The 24,714-nt window shown below is 41.3% G+C and overlaps 2 protein-coding genes across 3 annotated transcripts; both read right to left on the bottom strand.

The window, feature by feature from the left end:
* Positions 1-1,183: 1,183 nt before the first annotated feature.
* On the bottom strand, positions 1,184-3,727 carry camk2n1a (calcium/calmodulin-dependent protein kinase II inhibitor 1a). The gene is made up of 2 exons (XM_034182763.1): positions 3,281-3,727; positions 1,184-2,876 (listed from the first exon to the last, which is right to left on the bottom strand). The coding sequence occupies exons 1-2, from the start codon at positions 3,447-3,449 to the stop codon at positions 2,806-2,808; spliced, it is 240 nt and encodes a 79-aa protein (XP_034038654.1). The 5' UTR covers positions 3,450-3,727; the 3' UTR covers positions 1,184-2,805.
* A 10,642-nt stretch (positions 3,728-14,369) lies between these two features.
* mul1a (mitochondrial E3 ubiquitin protein ligase 1a) lies at positions 14,370-22,393 on the bottom strand. Of its 2 annotated transcripts, XM_034182761.1 has the most exons (6): positions 22,153-22,393; positions 21,358-21,508; positions 21,136-21,223; positions 20,924-21,044; positions 15,400-15,631; positions 14,370-15,291 (listed from the first exon to the last, which is right to left on the bottom strand). In XM_034182761.1, the coding sequence occupies exons 2-6, from the start codon at positions 21,472-21,474 to the stop codon at positions 14,824-14,826; spliced, it is 1,026 nt and encodes a 341-aa protein (XP_034038652.1). In that variant the 5' UTR covers positions 21,475-21,508; positions 22,153-22,393; the 3' UTR covers positions 14,370-14,823. The 2 variants fall into 2 exon arrangements, with proteins under 2 accessions (XP_034038652.1, XP_034038653.1); XM_034182762.1 differs by lacking the exon at positions 22,153-22,393 and having other exon boundaries at positions 21,358-22,107.
* Between the last annotated feature and the right edge of the window lie 2,321 nt (positions 22,394-24,714).

The raw sequence follows: 24,714 nt of genomic DNA, 5'->3' as shown, positions 1-24,714 counted from the left end.
ATAGAACAATTCACGGACAAATATACAAGAAATGCTGTTGGCGCACAGGACAGGAGGATCGCCAACATGAATACAACTCCCATCTCTGGATGGAGCTGCACCTTAAACAGAGAGAAAAAACCAGCATCAGGCATCAGAAAGACAAAAAATACTCATGCAAATGTTTGTTTGCATGAGTACACAAAAACTAATGAACTCATCTTAATTAAAGTTGTTGGAGTGGTTGGACATGGCATAAAGAAGACCCTATTATATTTTGGTGAAAATCTAGATCAAAGAGCAGATCAAATGACAACACTCAGGATCAAAGGTCAATGACCATGATCAAAGGATAAGAATCAGGGTCAGTGGGTGGTGATCATGATCAAAGGTCAGCGATCAGGACCAATGCATCAGGCTTAATGGACACCAGTCAGGATCAAAGGATAGCTATCAGTATCAATGATCAGGGTTAAAGGAGAGAAATCAGAATTAAAGTTGAGTGATCAGAAATAAAGAGGATCACAGATCAGTGATCAGAAACAATGATTGATACGGATCAAAACTAAGTCTTCGGGAATCTGTAATTCTGTCCATAGATGTATTTTATTACAGATCCTGATAGCGATCCAGATCTGAACAGTAGTGTATTTTCAGACAGGTGGTCCACTAAAGTGGATTAAGGGTTTGGAATTTGGTTTGTGGCTTTACTTAAAAGGAACTGTGGGGCCTTGATGGGGTGTACACTCTACCGAGGGCCCTTCTGTTGACAAAATAAATTCTGGCTGCAGTCAGGCTTCAGTGCCTCCTATGCAAGAGCATCTAAGTCCAGACTTTGATGGACGATCATGCGGATAATCGTAGTTCCCTCGGGGGTGTCTGCTTTAATGAATTCACTTGTCTAGGCTTGCCCAGAGCTGTTAAACAGTTCAGCAAATGGATCACTGTTTCTCTGTGGCTCTTTAATTAAGGATCAGTATTTACTGTCACTGAGACAACAGTTGCGGAGGTCTACGTCCACGGGTCACTGCTTCCCAAAGCTGCAAAACCAAAATTGAGTTCAGAAGTTTATTTTTCCTGAATGTGAAAAAGGAATCTGTGTTTTATTCTTACTGACAGAATAAACCAAGCTACTGTCTTTCAGTGTGTTTTAAATCAGAAAACATGCCTCTTGATAAAAGCCAAACAATCACATTTAAATTTTCGTTCACCATTTATTAATTCACCAAATACAGTGAAAATGGCATCATAATATACAATGACTCATTCTTAGAATGTCATGACATTTTTGTGTGGGTTTTTTATTTTTTTTTTTGCTTCATAAAACAATGTTTCATTATTGAAAATATTAATGTTTCATGCACAACAAACCATATCCAGTTTCCTTAAATTAATGGTACAAAATAAAATGAAATAAAAAAACTGTAATGCTCAAAAATCTGTCAAATAAGAAAGTGTTATTTGAGAATACTCGTAAACAGTGCAATACACTCTAAAACTGCCATTTTCTAACAAATTCATCAACAAAGTTCAAGTCACAGTATACGATTTCTTAATAATAGTTTAACATTGATGTGTGCAAAAAACCAAAACACATTCATTTAGTCTAAAAAAAAATAAACAACCCTCCAACCTCTGATAGAGAATAAGACCAGCGGACCGAGTCGGAACATTTGCCTCGTCTCATTCTGCAAATCCTCTCTGAAGTACAAATAATCTTGTTGATGAATTGTAAGACGATAGACGAGCATATCATTTAAATAACAAATATTTAGATATAAAAATACAAATATTAATTTTGTTAAAAAGAAGAAGCGTGCCAGAGGAGGGGAAAATGTGGTGCCACCTGTGTTGGCACCGGAGTGAAAGTTCATGCAAATGGATGGAGAAAAACTTTCAATTTATAGAAGATGGAAGGAAACACAGATAATTGAAAACAACAAACAAACAAAAAAATAATAAAATTATAGGTAATCATATTTTTCCCATCAATTTCATGACTATTTCAAACATTTACTGTAATCTGCACACGTCTGCTGGCCTCAGTAGATATTTGGGCTTATAAAAAGTAAAAAGGGGGGGGACATTTGTGCAGGTGTGTGTGAGCTACATGAAGGTGCCGACCTGCACCCCGAAGGGCCCAAAGGAATCTGGTTCTACTGAAGAAAATATTAACATTGCACCATCCTCGGATATATATTTATATATATATATATATATATATATATATAATTACTTTTTTACATACAGCGGATCTTGAGAGTTTGGTTGGTCTGATTTTTTTTCTTTTCTTTTCAAAAGGATCAGTAGCAACAGGACTACATCGGACCGGTGCCGAAAGGACAGCTCCCATGAATGCACCGTTACTGACTGAACAAAGCAAAGCCTAAAGGAGGGGGCGGGGCCGAGCCTACCTACTGTACAACTTGTTGAATTATGGGGCGGGACTTGAGCTCCAGGTCATGATGTAATGACAAGTTCAGCAGAGGTTGAGACACAGATCAGGTGTGTGTCCGCCGTCTCAACGTCTTGCTGTGCAGCAGTAGTTCAAATCGGGATTCGTTTGGAGAATTGCCAGCAATCCCAGGATAAATCTTGGTCTTTTCCACAGTCGCGCTCCATTCTTTTCCTTCCTCCCTTCCTTCTTTCACTTCTCTTCATTTCGGTGTCTCCTTTCCTCTTCGTTGCTTCCCGTTCGGTTTTTTCTTTCTCATCCCGTCCTCGCTTCGTGCCGTCGCTTCTCCTCCAATCCTCGAACATGCACGGCCGACAAGTGCTTCAAATTGGTGATCGAAATTTAAAAAGTCTGCAAGACATCGTTCATCTTTACACGCCAGGTGAAGACTTGTCTGTCATCCCCTTCAGGACCTCGTCTATTCGGTCGTCCTCGATGACCACTGGGGGGGGCAAAAAAAAAAGAGAAAAAGATGTTAGGATCAGACTTTATGGATCGAAACACTTTGCATTGTATTTATGATTTAAGTATTTATTATTGATGTTCAGTTAAATATATATATATATATATATATATATATATTTCCATTTGTGTGTGTGTGTATACATACACACAAATGGAAACAATTGCGCAAATCCTCCATATCAGAGTGCGCGCACTTGGTGAAAACACGACGCGCCGCGCTGCGCTCAGGTTTAGCAGCATGGGGCGTGTCCTTGATCGAGATTAATTAGTCGTGCACGAGTGTAAACAACACAAAACGACAGTTTTACAGCACTCATATTAGTATTTTGTTGGTGCGTTCTCTGACGCCGCGGGGTCGTCGTGTTTTCGTGCGTCCTTTACCTCTCTTGGCTCTGCCGATCTGTCCGAGCTTCGGGGGTCTTTTCGCCTGCGACGCAGCGAAGTAGGCGCTTGTGTCCTGCAGTCCGCAGCTAAAGGACATCTGGCTGACCTCGCTGTCCGCCCCGTAGCCGCTCATTTTGCCCTCGTTGTATGGCAGCACCTCGGACATTGTGGCACGACCGAGAAGGATCACCAGCGTCTGCGCGCAAAAAACCAAACAAACCAAAAAAACTAAGCCGATCCGGATCTCCCGCGGGCGGTTAGAGACGGTGAGCTGCAGCAACTTTTAGATCCGCCGTGGGATGAAGCTGACGCGGTCGTGCGTGCGTTTCCTTCGGTGATCCGTTTGGCGTGCGCCGAGACCGTGGGTCCAGTGTGATGATCCGCGTGCTGGCTGTGAGAGCTGTGCTCGTGTGCGCTGCTGGCTGATGTCTGCTGAGGGAAGTGGAAGATCCCGGGATCATAAAGGAAACCCAGGCACAACGGTGAAGTCATTCATCCGGGTTTGGAGCGTGCGCGCTGCGTGTGCGCGCGAGTGAGGGCTCCGAGTGCTGGAGGAGTGAGGGCGCCATCAACAGGCGAGAGGTGTAATTCTCACGAAGGAGGACGATTTGCTTGAAAAGGCCCCCACTGGCATACAAAGTGTGCGTGGCGACGTGCACGTGAAGTTGAACAGTGTCTTTTGATAATGCGATTATTAAACGTTTTTTTTTTAATTATAAGATTTAGACAGCATTTTATATCATAAAGCAGTAGAAAAACAAAACAAACAGGCTTAAAGCTGCAGTGTGAAGGATTTAGTGTCACCTGGGCCCCGTTTCATTAAGTTCAGAAAGATACGACTGGAATGTTTTGATTACCATTTACAGTTGGCGATGAAAGACTTGGGTGTTAACTTTGTGTTAAAGTCAGAACAAGAAGCTGGACTGAAAGAGATCTATCTGGGAAGAGACATTCTGTGCAGCATGCTGAGCAGTAGAGGTGGGCGGATCGATCCTAATATTGATAATATCTATACCAACGCTGGTATTGATCTTGAACGATCCTCGTGTAAAAAGATCGATACTCAAGCTTTTTTTCCTCTCCCGCGCGCACTGACTCCTGCACACGCAGATTCATCAAAGTCTACTCTCTGTCTGTAAGAGCAGCGCTCTGCTGTTTCACACAACACAGATCAGCGCACCCTTGTATTGTGGTTTGTCAGCCCTCTACCTCAAGAGATTTTATGTTGTGTTGAGTGATATGTTTTTAAACAAAAATGTTGATTGTGATAAAGTATTTTGTTGTCACATACAATGTTTGGCGAAGTTCTATCTTAGGTCTTTTGGATCCTTTGGATCTATGAAGCTTAAATATGAAAAAGTATCGGTATCGATATCGGCGATACTGGGTCTGTATTTACTTGGTATCGGATCAATACCAAAATTCCCAGTATTGCCCACCTCTACTGAGCAGTATGGTTTCACTCTTCAGTTTCTTCTTCTACACTTTGTCAAGCCTTTGTGCACACAACGCTGCCCCAACATAACAGTGACACCTGGTGGCTAATATGAGAACTGTCACAAACACATCATCGCAGTCGTCGTCTGCTGCAATCACGGCCAAGAGTGAAGGAAGTTCTCTTTTTGGAGGAATATGAGCGATACAGGGGTGCTCTTGAGTGGTAGTACATGATAGTCACCATTTTTTGAGGTAAGACACTGAAGTTTTGCCGACTAAAATAAAATTAGCCTCCTCTGTACCAGGCTAAAAACTTTAGTCGGGGAAATCAAAATCTTAGCTGACTAAACACTTTGTGCAACAACTAACGTCAAAAAATTAGTCAACTATGTGAGTTTAGTTGACTAAACAAGATTAGACTACTTTATGAAACTGGACCCTAGTGGTGAGGTTGCAGATTGCATGAAGCCATCTGCAATCAGAGGCTGTTTCAAATTCAGTTCAGGAGCTCAGTTCTACCCGTCCAAGACATCAGAACATCAGCCCACGGAACATTTTGGGATTGCATCATTATCTTATCCTGGTCTTACTTCCTGATGCCTAGTAACCTTGACAGCTGCACATGATCAGCTAGTGGGCATAACCTATAGTTTGGTAATCATTTTTCAATACTTATTTATATACATTTGTTGTTGTTTTTTAAAGATACCAAACTGTTTTGTTTCAGTGTGAAAAGTCATGTCATGACTCTTGGGATTTTTTTGGCTGGTGCTGGTGAGAATGCATGCTGCTGCATGACATCAAGGCAGGGACAGCCCATTATCAACTGCTGGTGGATTCAAAAAGTGAATTGGAAACCTTTTCATCTGAAATTTCTTTCAATGATGACGATGAAACATACCAAATTAAGGAGATTTCGATAGTGAAGAACACAGGTGATGTACAACTTTACAGGTTCGAGCCAGAATGGTCAGGAGAACATTCAGACGAGGAATTAGACCAAAACGACAGTGACAGTGAACGTGGCAATTGGCAGATCTGTATTGGTCAGTAATTTGGTTGTGTAAATTGTTAATGTTATTTTCCTAACCACAGTGTTCAGTGGGTATCACCTTGGACCCCAGGCCTTTGACGTTTCATGCTGAAATGTCCGTATGGTCAAATGAAGCCTCTGGGAGCCTGCAGGTACAGTATGTGCCCTAAAACATTTTACTGTGTTTTAAGTGTTTGATGTGGACGCTCACAGCCATTTACGACTTTTACTGAACGCAGACCTTACATATAGTTACAAAATGCACCGATTCACAATGGCTGGAGTCAATTTTCTGATTTTACTGCTGTGGCCTTTAAGCTTTATCATGCAAGCCACCAGCCCAGAACTACTGCGTGGACAGAGCATTATGGGAAGTTGCCTGTGGTACTGCTGAGATGTTATGGAAGCCCATGTTGCTTTGACAGTGTCCTCCGCTTGTCTAAATTGTTGGTTGTCTAGTGCTTTCATCTTCTTCACAATAACCTATGGGGTTCCGATCAGGATTGGTTGGCCAATCAAGTGCAGTAATACCGTGGTCAGTAAACAAGTTCCTAGTAGTTTTGGCACTGTGGACAGGTGCCAAGTCCTGCTGGGAAAATAAATCAGCATCTCCATAATGTTTGTCAGCAGATGTGAGTATGAAGTGCTCTAAAATGTCCAGGAGGAAGGATGTGTTGACTCTGGACTTGATAAAACACCAACCAACACCAGCAGTGGACATGTCACCCCAAATGATCAATGACTATGAAAACTTCACTCTGAACTTAAACACGGATTCTGTGGCTCTCCACTCTTCCTCCAGTCCCTGGGATCTTGATTTTCAAATGAAATGTAAAATTTACTTTTATCTGAAAAGAGGACTTTTGGGCCACTGAGCAGCAGTCTAGTTCTTTTTCTCTTTAGCCCAAGTAAGGTGCTTTCTGATAAACTGGAATTGTCTTGCTGAAATAAGCAGGGATGTCCCAGAAAAAGACATTGCGTGGATGGCAGCATGCGCTGCTCCAAAACCTGGATGTACCTTTCAGCATTGATGGTGCCATCACAATGTGTAAGTTGCCCATGCCATGAGCAACTTACACATCTGTGATGGTATGAGGGTGTGTTAGTGCCCATGGGCACTATCACACAAAGTGGTGATCCTCCCCCCCATCTTTGCTTGCGAACGGCTGAACCTTTTGGGGATGCTCCTTTTATACCCAATCATGGCACTCACCTGTTTCCAATTAACCTGATCACCTCTGGAGTGTTCCAAACAGGTGTTCTTTGAGCATTCATCAACTTTCCCAGTCTTTTGTTGCCACTGTCCCAGATTTTTTGAAATGTGTTGCAGGCATCCATTTTAAAATGAGCAAATATTTTCACAAAAACAAAAAAGTCTATCAGTTTGAACACTGTCTTTATGGTGTATTGAATTGAATATAGGTTGAAGAGGATTTGCAAATCATTGTATTCTGTTTTTATTTACATTTTACACAACGTCACAACTTCATTGGAATTGGGGTTGTATTTAGTATTTTGACCCATGTGGGATAAAATACAGTGCCAAGATGCCATGGCACACTTTGTGGTGATTTCATCAATGACTTGGGGGGAGGGGCGGGGAAGTGCACCAGATATCTCATTAGTATGAAGTCAGAGTAAAATATGGACAAATATCACATGAAAGTTTTGATGAATACCTGCTCGACAGGTAAGACATTTGCACACAGGTTTAATTTCGTCTATTGTCACTAATCCTGTTAATGTTTTTTTGCCCAAAATAAATCAGGAAGGAGCCTTAACATTTTCCTAGCTGTTTTCTTTTTGTAACAGTTAGTATATGTATTATTCCTGAGTTGGAAATTGCGGGTCATCCGTGGGGAGCTTGGAGTAGTACTGCTGCTCCTTTGCGTTGAAAGGAGCCAGCTGAGGTGGTTCAGGCATCTGGTAAGGATGCCCCCTGGGCGCCTACCTTGGGAGGTGTTCCAGGCACGTCCACCTTGGAGAAGACCCCGGAGAAGACCCAAGACTAGGTGGAGAGATTATATCTCCACACTGGCCTGGGAATGCCTCGGGATCCTCCAGTCAGATGTGGTCAATGTGGCACGGGAAAGGGAAGTCTGGGGTCTCCTGCTAGAGCTGTTGTCCCTGCATCCCGATCCCGGATAAGCAGTTGAAGATGAGCTGAGATGAGAAATTGCAGGTTCCCAATTTCCATCAAATGCAGCTTGAACTTCCAATCTTGTGCATGCAGTTTGTCCTTCACGTTGTCTCCAAAATGTCACATGGAATGGAATCCTCCAGAAATCAATAGCTGCAACAAAATTACCTTTGATTTTTACAATATACAGCAGAAACAAATATACTTACTTTTAAACACTATTTTTGTGGAAAAGTGCAATATCATTTATAAAAACGTCCAATGTTGCTATAAAGATGGTTAATGTGACTTCTTGTAGTCACATTAACCACCGTCTTCAGTATAAGATGGAAAATACCGAAAATACCATTTAATAATGATCTTTGCTGTCTGCTCATAAGCCTCTAACCTTTGGGTATATGGCCTTCACCTCTATCAGAAATGATAAGTCATTGTAAACCAGCTTTGCTAACCCAATTCTGCATGGATCATTAAGTGTCTTCTTGCATGTTTCCCCTTCAGCTGTCAGAAAGACAAATTCATGTCGCAAGGTTCAAGCAATGGCAAGGGATTTCACATGACGTCATCAGTCTGAAACCACATTAAAGGGTTCATGGGGACATCTATGATGCATCTTCTCTCTCACTCCACCGAGTGCTGAGTCATGCAGCCGCCGAAAGCAGAAACACGAGCCAAATGGGCGCTCGTCTTGGTCGTACCCCTCCTTAATAATCTCGTCATGTTCTTGTGCAGTGTGCTGAAATGCAACAAATCACTTAGTCTGAGTTCAACTGATCTTTCTCAGACCTGCTCCTTCTTTCCCTGTCTGTCTGTCACAGGCAGCGACACATTCAATCAGCTCCCTGACAAGGACACTCATCCTTCAAAAATGTGTGTGTGTGTGTGTGTGTGGGTGTCCTTGCTCCTCAAGTACTGCCTTCAATTACAAATGAATCACCGTGCTGAGTCACTCGCCTCACCCCCCAATCCCCCCCAGAGCAGTCATGCCTACGCCTAAACACTGTGTTCATCCTCAAGGAGCGCTAACTGTGAAATAATACCAATAATGAGCCACGAGCCGACAGGCAACCATCAATTCCCTGAATATCAGCTCTGAGTGCAAGAGGTCAAAAACCTCTGAGCCAAACACAGGTCACGAAATAATGGAACGTGTGATTGCACCTTTGTGCTGAGGTGTAGTACGCTGTGTTCTACTTTGTGCTGGGATGCCCTTATCATGCAGCTCGTGACTTTGCACCATCTGAGCAAACTGTCAAACGATGGGCATCAGGACTGAAGCAGGGCAAAATCTGAAAGATGACTTTTAATACCGCAATCCTGCAATGACTCCAGTGTGTCAGAAAACATACAGCAAATCGTTGTGGAAAATGGAAATATATCAGCCGTTCAGATCGTATGAAAACACACATTGCAAAACCCTGCAAAATCTTACATACAGTAGTTTTCAAAATAATAGTAGTGTTATGTGACTAAAAAGATTAATACAGGTTTTGAGTATATTTCTTATTGTTAAATGGGAAACAAGGTACCAGTAGATTCAGTAGATTCTCACAAATCCAAGACCAAGCATTCATGATATGCACACTGTTAAGGCTATGAAATTGGGCTATTAGTAAAAAAAGTAGAAAAGGCGGTGTTCACAATAATAGTAGTGTGGCATTCAGTCAGTGAGTTCGTCAATTTTGTGGAACAAACAGGTGTGAATCAGGTGTCCCCTATTTAAGGATCAAGCCAGCACCTATTGAACATGCTTTTCTCTTTGAAAGCCTGAGGAAAATGAGACGTTCAAGACATTGTTCAGAAGAACAGAGTAGTTTGATGAAAAAGTTGATTGGAGAGGGGAAACTTATACGCAGGTGCAAAAAATAATAGGCTGTTCATCTACAATGATCTCCAATGCTTTAAAATGGACAAAAAAAACAGACGCATGGAAGAAAACGGAAAACAACCATCAAAATGGATAGAAGAATAACCAGAATGGCAAAGGCTCACCCACTGATCAGCTCCAGGATGATCAAAGACAGTCTGGAGTTACCTGTAAGTGCTGTGACAGTTAGAAGACGCCTGTGTGAAGCTAATTTATTTGCAAGAATCCCCCGCAAAGTCCCTCTGTTAAATAAAAGATATGTGCAGAAGAGGTTACAATTTGCCAAAGAACACATCAACTGGCCTAAAGAGAAATGGAGGAATATTTTGTGGATTGATGAGAGTAAAATTGTTCTTATTGGGTCCAAGGGCCACAGACAGTTTGTGAGACGACCCCCAAACTCTGAATTCAAGCCACAGTTCACAGTGAAGCCAGTGAAGCATGGTGGTGCAAGCATCATGATATGGGCATGTTTCTCCTACTATGGTGTTGGGCCTATATATCGCATACCAAGTATCATGGATCAGTTTGGATATGTCAAAATACTTGAAGAGGTCATGTTGCCTTATGCTGAAGAGGACATGCCCTTGAAATGGGTGTTTCAACAAGACAATGACCCCAAGCACACTAGTACATGAGCAAAATCTTGAATCATGAAAAACTGTGGTTATACAACTAAATACTTTAGTGATTCACAGGATTGCTAAAAAAAAAAAGCAGTTTGAACGTAATAGTTTTGAGTTTGTAGCGTCAACAGCAGATGCTACTATTATTGTGAACACCCCCTTTTCTACTTTTTTTTTACTAATAGCCCAATTTCATAGCCTTAACAGTGTGCATATCATGAATGCTTGGTCTTGGATTTGTGAGAATCTACTGAATCTACTGGTACCTTGTTTCCTATGTAACAATAAGAAATATACTCAAAACCTGGATTAATCTTTTTAGTCACATAGCACTACTATTATTCTGAACGCTACTGTAGATTTGTCTAATTTCTCATCAAAATATCTACTCTACACTCAATGATGAAGTGGTATAGAGGATTTTTTTTTTTTAAAAAGAAGACCTGAAAGTTCAGTTACAATTTGCCAGAAGGTACATCTGAGATATAAGCCTAGATGTGATGTTTTAGTGAAAGAAAATCCTCCTCTATTCACCCTATTGAGGTTATTACCCTATTTTATGAGATTTTAATCTCATAAAATTTCAGAGAGGTGGCTTTCACAGCGAGATGTCAACAACATTGAGAAATGCATTGAAATGCTCAGATAACACTGCAAATTAACTGCTGCACACAGACAACAGCATTAACATCGCCATGTAAAATTTTGTATATTGTGCCTCAAACTGTCTTGCATGTATTATCTAGGTTTTTAGATGTTATTGTGTGTATGTAAATATGTGAGAATCTCAAGCGATTCCTCTGTTATTTGCAATAGGAATTCCCGTGAGCTGCGATCGCATCCTGTTCTTGTCATTGTCAGGGAAATTGAAGTTTTCTCTATTAACTCCCTGATTATTGTCCTTTACAACACTGTTCCAGAGTAATATATATAAGATATCTGAAATTCAGTTTGTAGTCATGATGTTCCATACAGGTTGAAGGTAGCACACAAAGAATGTTTGGAAGACTTCTTTTTGCAAGTTTTCAGGGTCTCACGCATGCAGTCTCTAATAAATGCTATGAAAGGCGTAAAATTTACATTTTGGCAGTATAATGTTCATTTGGAATTATTGTCATGTGATTTCTCCATGTTGTTTTGATTGCAGTGCCTCTGTGTTGTGAAAGGGATTATGGGATATCTCAATTTGGTGAATACCACTTCATCATGAAGCTGTATAACTGGGGATATAAAATGCAAAACTTGCACTATGCACAATTTCTCCAATTACAGCCAGAAAAGCCTATAAATTATTTTGGGTTGTCTGGGTGTCTTGGTGGCTTTAATCACTCTTCTCCTTCTTGCACAGTCACTTAGCTTTTGAGAACTGTCTACTCCATACAGACCTATAGAGTGCCATACTGTTTGTATTTCTTCATAATTGATGTAAATAAATGTTCATGTATCCATCCCCTGACTTGTCTGAAGAAAACTGGCAATAAAACTGATTATTTACAGGTGTTATTCCAAAGTGTCCCATTATTTATGCAACCCACCATCTTGGCTTTTATATTTTAAATGAATTTATATCACGTTGTGGAGATTTAAGGAGTATAAGGAAGATAATTTAGATATTTTAGATAATTTATAAATTTTAATTTTTTTGTATGTGAACTGGCATTAAATTAAAATATGTGAAATATCAAGTGTTCAAATACTTTTGGAGGGCACTGTACATCACATATGATAATCAACTGACTAAAATTCTGTATAATTAGCATGAAGTAGGTTGCTATAATGTATTGTGATATGTATCAAATTGTGACAGATGGCTTGTGACATGTATCCTATCATGCAGTTAGTGTATTATATGCAGTGAAATAATCTTAATTTTAGTCATATCTGAGACAAAACAGCTTTTTTTAAATCACTGTAAGATTAAGCTGCTGTTATTTATAAAAGATGCAACACTTCCTAGTAAAATAAGCTCGATTAGTTTTCTCAGCTATTTTCAAGACATTATTTCAGAAAATCTTAAGTGAATTTTGTCTTCTTTCATTCACATATAGTTTTTACATCCACCAAGGACGCAATAAAATCATAATTGTTTACAACCCCAATTCCAATGAAGTTGTGTAAAATGTAAATAAAAACAATGCGATTTGAAAATCCTCTTCAACCTATATTCAATTGAACACACCACAAAGACAAGATATTTAATGTTCATAGACTTGTTGATAGACTTTGTGGGTTTTTTTTGCAAATATTTACTGATTTTGAAATGGATGCCTGCAACATGTTTCAAAAAAGCTGGGATGGTGTTGTGAAAGTGTAGTGACACGGACCCACAACAGGGGGCGCAAATGAACGGTCAATAGATGAGCCAAAATATAACAATTTAATGTTGTGAAGGTGCACAACGAATACACAGACAATCTCAGAATATGATTACAATCAATCCACAAAGGTGACGTGTGGGCAGGCTCGAGGATAGAAGACGTCTGTCCTGAGAAGGGCCGGAACCACACGATTTCCTCCGCCACCGAACCTGGTGAATACTGGAGCCGCCAAGTCCCGAATTCCCAGGTGATCACCGTCCCGACTGTCGGATCTGGTACTGCTGGCGAAGAACAAAGACAGTCAAGTGTGGGTGTGTGTACACCCCGTAACAATAACGGTGGGAATGCCACCTCCACCTCTCACTCAATATGCTGATGAATTTACAGTGATCCCTCAGAGGAAAAGAGTGCCGTCCTGCACTCACTCAGCCTCCACAGGAAAAGGGACCGGTACTCCTGCAAACACAATATACAGCTTATAAGTAAACACAAATGGCTGAGGATATTACCTCCATTGAAGTTCGATATCTCGGCGATGAGGTGGAAATGACGTCTGGGTTTTATGGAGTGGGATGATGAAGAATGAGTGACAGCTGTCAGGACATAATGAGTAACAGCTGTCACTCCCGGCTGTGTCCGTGGCGGCAGCGCCCTCTCGTGCCTGAAGCCCGCACTTCAGGCAGGGCGCCCTCTGGTGGTGGGCCAGCAGTACCTCCTCTTCTGGCGGCCCACACAACAGATGGAGCAACAAAAGACTGGGAAAGTTGATGAATGCTCAAAGAACACCTAATTGGAAACAGGTGAGTGTCATGATTGGGTATAAAAGGCGCATCCCCAAAAGTCTCAGCCATTCACAAGCAAAGATGGGGTGAGGATCACCACTTTGTGAACAATTGTGTGAAAAAATAGTCCAACAGTTTAAGAACAATGTTTCTCAATGTTCAATGAAAGGAATTTAGGGATTCCATCATCTGCAGTTCATAATATAATTAGAAGATTCAGAGAATCTGGAGAACTTTCTGCACGTAAGCAGCAAGGCTGAAAACCAACATTGAATGCCCGTGACCTTCGATCCCTCAGGCGGCACTGCATTATAAACCAACATCATTGTGCAAAGGATCTTACTTGTTTTTAAAGGAGGACTAGCCTAAATTTAATTATCTTATCTGATTAAACATACTAAAAGCATGCATTTCCCACCTTTCTGTTTGTTTTTGATGCTTAAGAGATCGATAAAATAAAAATTGATAACGAATGCATGTGATTTGTCAGAAGTTTTATGACGTCAATATATGTAGACCAAGCTTGCACAGTCGTCTCTCCTGTGGATTTTATGTGTGGGCGAGAAATAATAGGAAAGTGTTTTAGCGAAAACGGGTGATTTCTGCATGGCTCCCGGCTGTAGTAACGAGGGCTACAAAAGAAATAATGTTAGCTATCATGCGCTACCGCTGAAAAATAAGGGAATGCTCAAGCTGCAGGTAAGCGCGATGAAACTGAAGGATCCACCTGTTACCAGCTTCTCCAAAGTGTGTAGCGGCCATTTCGAGTGGGGCTGAGGTGAAAGCAACAATTTGAGAACACCTTATTTTCATGTTTAAGAAATTTGTCAATGGAACAAGTGACAGTTCACTTCAGGATTTGTAAAATAATGGCATAATGAGCTGAGAAAACTAATTTTGTGCTTTATTTTACTATTAGAAAGCGTTACAAACAAGACAGCTTAAAAATCTTACAGCTAGTCAAACAAACCTGTTCAATCCCAGCTGTGACTCAAGATGTTTCCAAGACACTCTAACTTAAAGATGTATTATCTGAAAACAAGTCCTTATACCTTACTGAAATTTTACTTAAATAACTGCCTTATATTAAGTGTAGATTCAACATTTTGACGAGAAATTACACAAATGTACTTACACAAATGTACTTGGTAAGAGTTTGTATTTTTGGAGTGTTTCCTTGCAAAGATCCAAGAAAACTTTTACATTCTGTGAGCTGGTGCTCGGTCAGATGGGTAACTACAGAGCACATTTTAAAAGTGTAAGTGCAGAAGTTAAATCTCTGAGCCATGAAGCTTTGCATTGTGCTTCAGTCACACAGACGTCTCAGAAGCGAAGTTTCAGCTGTAGAAGACAGGGACTGCTCTGCTGATGGTCTGCCTGCAGATGGGGCATCTGGGTTGTGGGAAGGCCTGGAAGCAGCTAATGCAGCAGCACAAGTGTCCGCAGTTTAACAGCACACAGTCACGTGGCTCACTTAAACAGATCACACAAGCATTGCTTTCTGCTTCAGTGCAGGGTGTTTGGGCGTTCACGCTTGTTAAATCATTCATCAACTGCTTCTCCTTCCAACGTGCCTTCAATTTGCGGTAGTAGTGGCTACCAACCCAGATAACTACCGCGGCCGCCGACAAAGCAAACACAATGGTCAGCATCTTCCACATATAAGCCTGGTTCTCCTGCTCTCCACGCAAAGTGTCAAAGTCCCCTATGCTCAAAAAGTACCGTGGACCATCAGGGGGGCAAAGACTCATGCTCCCATCACCATCCAGTACCAATTTTCCAACTCCTTGAAGAAGAGTACCCACCTGCACAAAGAAAGAATATGATTACTATCACATTGACATTAATATTAGGAAGTGTTCAGCAGTAAATTAATAACAGTTAAAGTAAAAAAAGTTCATCTCACAAATGACCTTGAGGATCTCTTCAGTATGGAGTTGTCCTTTAACCTTATCCCCTCTCAGGTGCTGTCCTAACAATTCAAAGATTCCAGAATCAGTCTGGTAAAAGTTCTCATAGGTAGTTGCCATGTGCACACCGGAGGCCTCCAGGGGCCTCCTCACTCTGACAGTGGCTTCATCTGATCCAACTAAGACGAAAGGCACCATGTCCACTTCTTCTCTTAGGACTTTGGTATGGTCTATCCTGTAGCAAAGGGGATATTAAAAACAGGATGTCCAGATAAAATATCAAATATGTTCACAGACACATTACTGTGTTGCATTTTCTGACTGCAGGATTCAACTGTTTTAATGGTAAGTATAAATTTGTATCTTTACTGTGGCATTTTGAAGCCGTATCATTATGTTGGTATTCTCTGGTCCGGGTGTCAAAACATTTATGTAGAACTTTTCTATGCTCAATTTCAGATCATTCTAGTGCATCCGGAAAGTATTCACAGTGCTTCATTTCTTCCACATTTTGTTATTTTACAGTCTTATTCCAAAATGGGGTAAACTAATTTTTTCCCCTAGAAGTTCCATTCACAACACCCCATAATGACAACATGAGTTTTTTTTAATTTTTGCAAATTTACTGAAAATAAGACTAAGAAATCATGTGTACATAAGTATTCACACCCTTTGCTCACCCTTTGCCCTTTCTGCCAAAGGTTGATGCACCTTTGGCAGAAATTACAGCCTCAAGTCTTCTTGAATATGATGCCACAAGCTTGGTGCACCTATCTTTGGGCAGTTTGCCCATTCATCTTTGTAGGACCTCTGAAGCTCCCACCAGGTTGGATTGGGGGGGGGGGGGGGGGGGGTGTCGGTGCACAGCCATGTTCAGATCTCTCCAGATATATTCAGTCAGATTCAGGTCTGGGCTCTGATTGGGCTACTCTAGAACATTCACAGAGTTGTACTGAAGCCACTCCTTTGCTATCTTAGCTGTGTGCTTAGGGTCACTGTCCTGCTGAAAGATGAACTGCTGCCCCAGTCTGAGGTCAAGAGCACTCTGGAGCAGGTTTTCATCCAGGATGTCTCTGTACGTTGTTGCATTCATCTTTCCCTCAATCATGACTAGTCTCCCAGTTCCTGCCACTGAAAAACATCCCCACAGCATGATGCTGCCACCACTATGCTTCACTGTAGTGATGGTGCCTGATTTCCTCCAAACATGACATCTGGCATTCATACCAAAGACCTCAATCTTTCTCCCATCAGACCAGAGAATTTTGTTTCTCATGGTCTGAGAGTCCTTCAGGTGCCTTTTGGCAAACTCCAGGCAGGCTGCCATGTGCCTTTTATTAAGGAGTGGCTTCCGTCTGGCCACTTTACCATACATGCCTGATGGTTGTCCTTCTGGAAGGTTCTCTCTCCACAGAGGACTGCTGGAGCTCTGAGAGAGTGACCATCGGGTTCTTGGTCACCTCCCTAAGACCCTTCTGCCCCGATCGCTGAGTTTAGACAGGCGGCTAGCTCTAGGAAGAGTCCTGGTAGATCCAAACTTCTTCCATTTACAGATGATGGAGGCCACTGTGCTCACTGAGACCTTCAAAGCAGCAGAAATGTTTCTGTACCCTTCCCCAGATTTGTGTCTCAAGACAATCCTGCCTCAGAGGTCTACAGACAATTCCTCTGACTTCCTTCTTAGTTTGTGCTGTGACATGCACTGTCAACTGTGGGACCTTATATGTAAACAGGTGTGTGTCTTTCCAAATCATGTCCAATCAACTGAATTTACCCCAGGTGGACTCCAATTAAGCTGTAGAAACATCTCAAGGATGATCAGTGGAAACAGGATACACCTGAGCTCAATTTTGAGCTTCATAGCAAAGACTGAATACATGTGATTTTCTTTTTTTTTCATAAATTTGCAAAAATTTAAAGAAAAAAATTATTTTTTTTTACATTGTCGTTATTGTGTGCCGAATTTTGAGGAAAAAAAAAAAAAGAATTTCATCCATTTTGGAACAAGACTGTAACACAACAAAATGTGGACAAAGTAAAGCACATTGAATACTTTCCAGATACACTGTACATTAAACTCAGTGACACTTTTAGAAATAGCAAACTTTGCATATGACTGTTTGGGTAGCCTTGGACAAATTAAAAATGTATTTTTATGAAATCAAAGACATAAAATTAAAACAAGTATCTATCTATCTACATATACATATATATCTATCTATCTACATATATATACATATACACACACACACACACATATATATATATATATATATATATATATATATATATATATATATATATATACATACACACATATATATATATATACATATATACACACATATATATATATATATTTATTTATTTATATTTATACACACACCATTTTCATGCATTGGAGTGCCCAGGGTGTTCTGCACAAAATTCTGCCTGATGCAGGAACATGGCCAATATTACATTCATTGGAACACCCATTTCAATAAAATGTCTGATTTCATCACAAATAACAAATAAATCACAAATAACTCAACCGTTCATGTCTGTTTTTGCCTTTTACAAATCCATGTCTCATTCATTAAGTGTGTTCAAAAATTTGAGTGGACATCAGACAGAGAACTTCCTCGATGGTTGTTTTGTGCTGTATGTGTTCGCAGCTTGCCAGTGGACTTCCAGTTGACGTTAAACTACTCTCTCATGTCGGCAACAGAAAGACCGTCACAGCAGAATTCTGTCTGCAGCTGTTGTGTGGGCCGCCCGAAGAGGAGGTACTGCTGGCTCACCACCAGAGGGTCCCTACCTGTCATCGGGTTTCAGGCACCAGAGGGCGCAGTCGCCTCTCAGGAGCACAAGGAGCACCGGTACTGACAGCTGTCAGTCATCACTAATCTACACACCACACCGTAAAAGCCTGGGAGAGACATCACAACTCTGCCGAGTTATCTGCTTACCCTCAAGGTAAACTACTCAGCCGTTCTGCGCCGTATGCACACGTTTTTGCAGCAGAGCTTTTTGCAGTCGTAACCTTTTTGTACACTTGCAGCTTGTAGCCGAGTTTGTGGAAGTTGGAGGAGTTGGCGTTTCCACTCCTCACTTCAGACTTTGATTATGTGATACATAAGGCACTGCACGTACTCTGTGTTCCTGTGTTTGGAGGTTGAGGTTTCTCCCTCAGGAAGGAACTGTATCTTTGCTGACTGTTTGCTGGGTGTACACACACCCATCTTTAACCTGTCTCTTTTCCTGCCAGCAGTACCGGATCTGACAGCTGGAAGTGGTGGCCACCTGGGAACTCAGGACTTGGCGGCTCCGGTGTGTTGCAGGTCTCCGTTGGCGGTGGAACCTCGTGGGTCCCGGCTCTTCTCTGGTTAGGCGTCTCCTACCCTCGGGCCTGCCCACGCGTCACCGTGTTTTGTGACTGACAGACTAAAAGCATATCTGGTTGTTTTGTGCACATTTGCAGAATAAATTATTTATTCGGACTTCCTATTGGCCGTTCATTTACGCCCCCTGGCGTGGGTCCGTGTACTTCATTTTCCCAACAGCAGCAGCAGACTGTAGGAGGTGTCGTGAGGCACGGTGCACACCAGCAATCGGTGCTTACCCACTCATTCCATCAGCGCCCAAAATCCACCAAGGGCTAACTTTGTGTGAAGGTTAAGATGCATCTTAACCTTCTTTAGAGGAGAACTAAACATGTTTACACACTGGTACAAAAAATGGTTATCGTTTGGTCTCTATATAGTTTACTTCCCTGTGACAACTGTATGGGGGGTACTTTTTTGTAACTTCATAGTTTAAGACGTTTTAAACCATGAAGTTTTGTAAATCTGGGGTCGTGGTCACCTTGAATGACAGAGGCTGAGCCCAGTGTCTCCGCCTCTCACTGTGACGGTTACCGAGTCAGAGTCTGCTCGATGCAGCTGCTAGCAGTTATGAAGGCTGCATCTGTTTTCTTTGGAGTATTTTATTACAAACACCTGGAATAATATGGCTTGTTGTGCAGTGAAACGTCCCAGTGAATCTTCTAAGACATCTCTGCTGCAATATTTATGCCGAGTGAAATTCTATTTAATGTTGTACACTAATGGGTTAGCACTTTTAGGAGCTGTCAGCAGCATAACGGCTGCGCAGTACCCAAAATATTATTTGATTATCACTCAAACTGGGATTAGCCTGTTAGTTTAGATGATCAGACTCGAAGAGAGGGGTGTGTTCTAACTTCGTTCTTTCCACCCGTCTGTGCATTAATAAGTTCACTGTGAATCAACATCGATGCTGCTGTCAACAAGACGATGCACAGATATGGGCTTCATATCGGCTCTTCCGGGTTTCTACATATACCCTGTTGGTGACATCACGCAAGGTTTGTTCAGTACATATACATTCCATGCTACCAGCGCACACTGATGATGTCATCAGAGCTAAGGTGCTGAAGAGATGAGAAAAACATTGTGAAAACTCATTATTTTTTGCTTTTTATGATGTGTTGGGGTCACAAAATTATTTAATTTTGGATTAATTTATTTATTGAACAGCAATCAACTTTTGCTAAATAGGGGGTGGACTGGTGCTTGCCCTGGACACTCTGAAGCACGAATAGAATAGAATTGAATAAAGCCTTGTCATTTGACATATGCATACATACAATAAAATCTGTCCTCTGCATTTAACCCATCCTGATGACAGTCAGACACAACCCAACCACTAGGAGCAGTGGGCAGCCACAGTCCAGCGCCCAGGGACCAACTCCAGATGTAGAGTGGTTGCCTTGGTCAGAGGCAGAGAAAGGAGCAGACCATAAATAAGCATGTTTTTTTTTATTGTGGGAGAGTGCCTGGAGGAAACCCACACAGACACGGAGAGAACATGCAAACTCCACATAGAAAGGATGGGAAGCGATCCCATGACCTTCTTGCTGCGAGGCACCAGTGCTAACCACTAATCCACCGTGCCACAAATCCACAAATACACTGGATATGGTATATCTGTGTTCATGTCTGTAGGTCCTCCAGTCAAATTAGCTGCAGACTCCCACAAAACAGTCTGCTTTTAAAATATTGTCAAATTAAATTTCAGAATCTGACAGATGACAGTCTGTGAAACTTGAACTTAATATTTAGGAATGCTACAAGTCTGTGGTTCACAAACTGGGCACTGCTATAGACCCTACAGTATGCAGAATTGTTCCATGTCTCCACACAAGTATATGGTCAATTTAGTGAGCAGTGCTGCTGATATCAGCAGAGGAATGTTGAAACTAGGAAGCAGCAATTCATTGTCCAGTTCATTGCTACAGTTTCAAGATGCATGAGAACAGATACAGTCCTGATAGCCAGCTTCGCCAGTGTCTCACAAACATAAACTCTTAAGTTGTCCAAGGATAGCATAACAGCAGCACCTCTTTCCTGCATGGAAAGTTCAGGATAATAAACTGTCATCTTTAATGCTGCTCAAATGTGTGAGAGCAATATACATATGCAACATCCACTTCTGTAGTGAATTAGTAACTTCATGCATTCCTCACCAAGTGTGCGTCAGTCTATCCCAGATTTGTCTGTATTCCACCATTCTAATTTTCTGTAATACTCCAAAGGTTTCTCTTTGATACCAACTCCTCAGGGGGCTCCCTTCTGGATGCACAGTACCTATAATACAGAGAGGTGAGTACATGGTACAGATTATTTTCAATGACTTCATAGAAATTAATTTGTGTGTCAAAAACAGATCCTAATTTACCTTCAATGACAACATATTGCAGAGACTTTCCTGGACTAGCGGCTAAAATGTCTTTTAATTGACCATTTATGGTCAAATGTTGAGCATTCTGAAAACATAAAGGAAAAAAATGTCAATACGTGGTGGAGATCAAAGGTTGCCAACCTTTTTTCCTTGAAGGCCCCCCCCAATTTGTATCTTAGCCCCTCTCCCCACCAGTGGGGTTAATTACAAATGACTAACATCAAGATCATCTACTATCTTTTGGGTCTTTCTGAACAGATAGTAGCACAGGCATGAGATGGCAAGACTGCTGCCAAAGCACACTGCTTGTACAGGTGTCACAGAAAATTCATCCATTCACTCAGAGGGTTCCAGTCGCTGCTTCACAGACCTGAACAGTGAAAAAGGCAAAAGGATATTTCAGATGAAATTAGTAGTTACAACAGGTGCCAAGTTTGTACTTGACTTTTCTGGTTTACTACAGTGTATGTGTGGCACAAATTAAAACAAAAAACGTACCACTGACTGAATACCTGCCTGATCTTTTGTTTTTTCTTTTGTTTTCTTTTATTTTTATGTTGTATATTTAAAGTCTTTTTCCATGTGCCACAGTTTAAATATGGCTCTTGCTATTGATATTCCATACGCAAAATGAAAATTGCTACCCTTTTAATCTAAGAATAATCAGACTGGTTTATTATTGGATGCCGTAAGTAGGGTGACAGAATACATGGCCATACCAACAGCGACAGTTTTGATAAATATGAATATTGCTAAGTTTTTTTTAAGTATACACACTAATATTTTAAGATTCCACTTTTTTAATGCACCTCCACTATAGGCTGGCAATGAAAACTGATTTGATGCGCTGACGTTCAACAGCAAATATGAATATATGTTCTGGCCGTTTTAAAGCAGGAATTTGTTCCAAATGATGCTGTGTAACATGAATTATTACAGTAATGAATACGTCTTACATTAATGACATTATCACAACAAAGCCTATGAGCGACGACGCTAGTAACGAACACTTACCACATTCAGCTCTGTACTTAGCATTTCCGAACCCTAATATCAGTGCATAAGCTAACAATAAATGGTCTAACAACGAAAATATGTCCACACAGGTTAATCCATATTTACGGCGTTAAACATAAAGCTATATCGGTGCGATTTCAAAACACAAACTTGACAGAGTCCTTCTAATTTGTTTAACCATTAACATTCGCTAGCTAGCAAATGTTGCTAAATAACAAGACAACTACATCGCGAGACCTGACGGGTACTGACGGATCACTTCGGTCTCTCACGCGACCAACGGCACTAGTGTCGTGTATTCGCTATTTGCGCCTGCGCAAAAAACAGGAAGTTTGTTCTGTACTGAGTTTACCCTTTCTATGTGCGGAAAGGACTGAGAGCTGCTTTCCAAAAATGACCCGCCTGCTCATTTGATTTAAACCCTGTCCAGACAAAGTATTGCTGAATGAGTCCGAATATATTAACAATAAACCTGATTTATATACAGTCTATGGGTAATCTCAGTACGTGACACCCGGAGTTTCGAAATGTGTGTCAGATCATTCGAATCAGTGGTCGATACTTGTTTGATTCCTGCCACTGACCTGATTCCTGTGTGGAACGAGACCCGTAGAAATTTTTTTTTATTAATAGCGTCCTCAAACGATGGAATATATAATACAGCTGTATATTTTTAATTAACAGTTTATATAGTATATATATATATATATATATGTTAATAATCCCATTAATCCATTTGATTGCTTTGGGTGAAGAGACTCCATCTCAGATGGGGGAGGTGATAGTCTAGTGGTTAACGCGCTGGGTTTGAGACCAGAAGATCCCTGGTTTAAATCCCAGCCTGACTGGAAAATCACTAAGGGCCCTTGGGCAAGGTTTTTAATCTCCTATTGTTCCCGATGTGTAGTGAGCACCTTGTATGGCAGCACCCTCACATTGGGGTGAATGTGAGGTATTAGTATGTAAGCGCTTTGAGCATCTGATGCAAAAGCGCTATATAAATGCAGCCCATTTATTTATTTAGACGTGATGCTGTGGTTCAAAATGACACATGCACAGATGCAAAAGGCGGACTGATTTTTAGGGCGGACCATTCGGCCTGCAACACCGGAATAGACTACTTCAGGCTCCAGTGGTCCTTTGTGTGTGGAGTGCCACCTGTTGTGTGCTAACATGACGCAGTGCGTATATGTGTTGTTTCCTCACAGTAATCGAAAATTAAGGACCTGGATGTGATTCAGTGTGTGGCAAACAATCGGTGTATCCCCACTTCTTGAACGTAATCCTCTGTCTGCTGCAGCCAAGTGAAACGTGGATGTCCCATTGGCCTTTTTCAGTTGCTAGGATTGTCAAAGCTGAAGCACCTGCATGTAGGATCATCAAAGAGAAATGCACTACATGACCAAAATGTCAGCACTTGATGTTCCCTCATCATGCAGTTGGTACTCCTCATTAGAGGTGGGCGGATCGATCCTAATAGCGATAATATCAACACTGATATTGATACTGAACGTCCTCGTGTAAAAAGATCGATACTCACGTTTTTTTCTCTCCCACACGCACTGACTGCTGCACACACAGATTCATCAAAGTCTACAATCTGTAAGAGCAGCGCTGCGCTGTCGCACAACACAGAGCAGCACACCCTTGTATTGTGGTTTGTCAGCCCTCTACCTCAGGAGATTTTATTTTAAGTTGTATTGAGTGATATTTTTTAAAACAAAAATGTTGATTGTGATAATAAAGTATTTTGTTGTCACGTACAAGGTTTGGCGAAATTCCATCCTAGGTCTTTTGGATCCTTTGGATCTATGAAGCTTAAATATGAAAAAGTATCGGTATCAAAATCAATATCGGCGATATTGGGCCTGTATTTACTTGGTATCGGATCAATACCAAAATTCCCGGTATCGCCCACCTCTACTCCTCATCGAAGCCTCCCTAAGTAACTCTTTGGCACAAAATCTTCACAGTGGACCTCGTACGAAAGACATCCAGTTGTCGCTTTAGGTTACTGGTTTCTGTCCACGTCTCAGAACCATACAAGACAGGAAGTACCAGAACCCTAAAGACTTGAACTTTCAGTCTCCTGCAAAGATATCAGCATTGCCAAAAGCAGTGACCTCATAACTCATAAACACTAACCAGACAACTCATGAACACCACTGCCAAAATAAGTGAATGTCTGTACAAGTTCAACACTTTCAGTGTTGTCAGATAAACACTTTTGATGGCCGAGTCCAGAACATCAATGAAAACCTGTATTTTAGCCTTGATCTGTGATACTCAAACAAACAAAAAAATTCTGAACCAATATAAATGTGTATTACTGAATATATATTTATTTACACAACTAATCTTCTCACACGAATGGAAAGAAAGAGTAACACCCCCATCTAGCGGCAAGTAATTAAATGCTCAACAAACACACGGTGCGGCCTCCACACACTGAAGCTCTAACTACAATCAGTAGGGGGCAGCATCGTTCCGACAAGCAGCCTGCAGGGAGGTAGAAGTAGAAGTGTGAGCCGTGTTGTTGTTTCTGCGCATGTCAGTGGT

This window comes from Thalassophryne amazonica, chromosome 12 (assembly GCF_902500255.1).
Source record: "Thalassophryne amazonica chromosome 12, fThaAma1.1, whole genome shotgun sequence".
Classification (NCBI taxonomy): domain Eukaryota; kingdom Metazoa; phylum Chordata; class Actinopteri; order Batrachoidiformes; family Batrachoididae; genus Thalassophryne; species Thalassophryne amazonica.
This window is presented reverse-complemented; position numbering and strand designations above follow the sequence as displayed.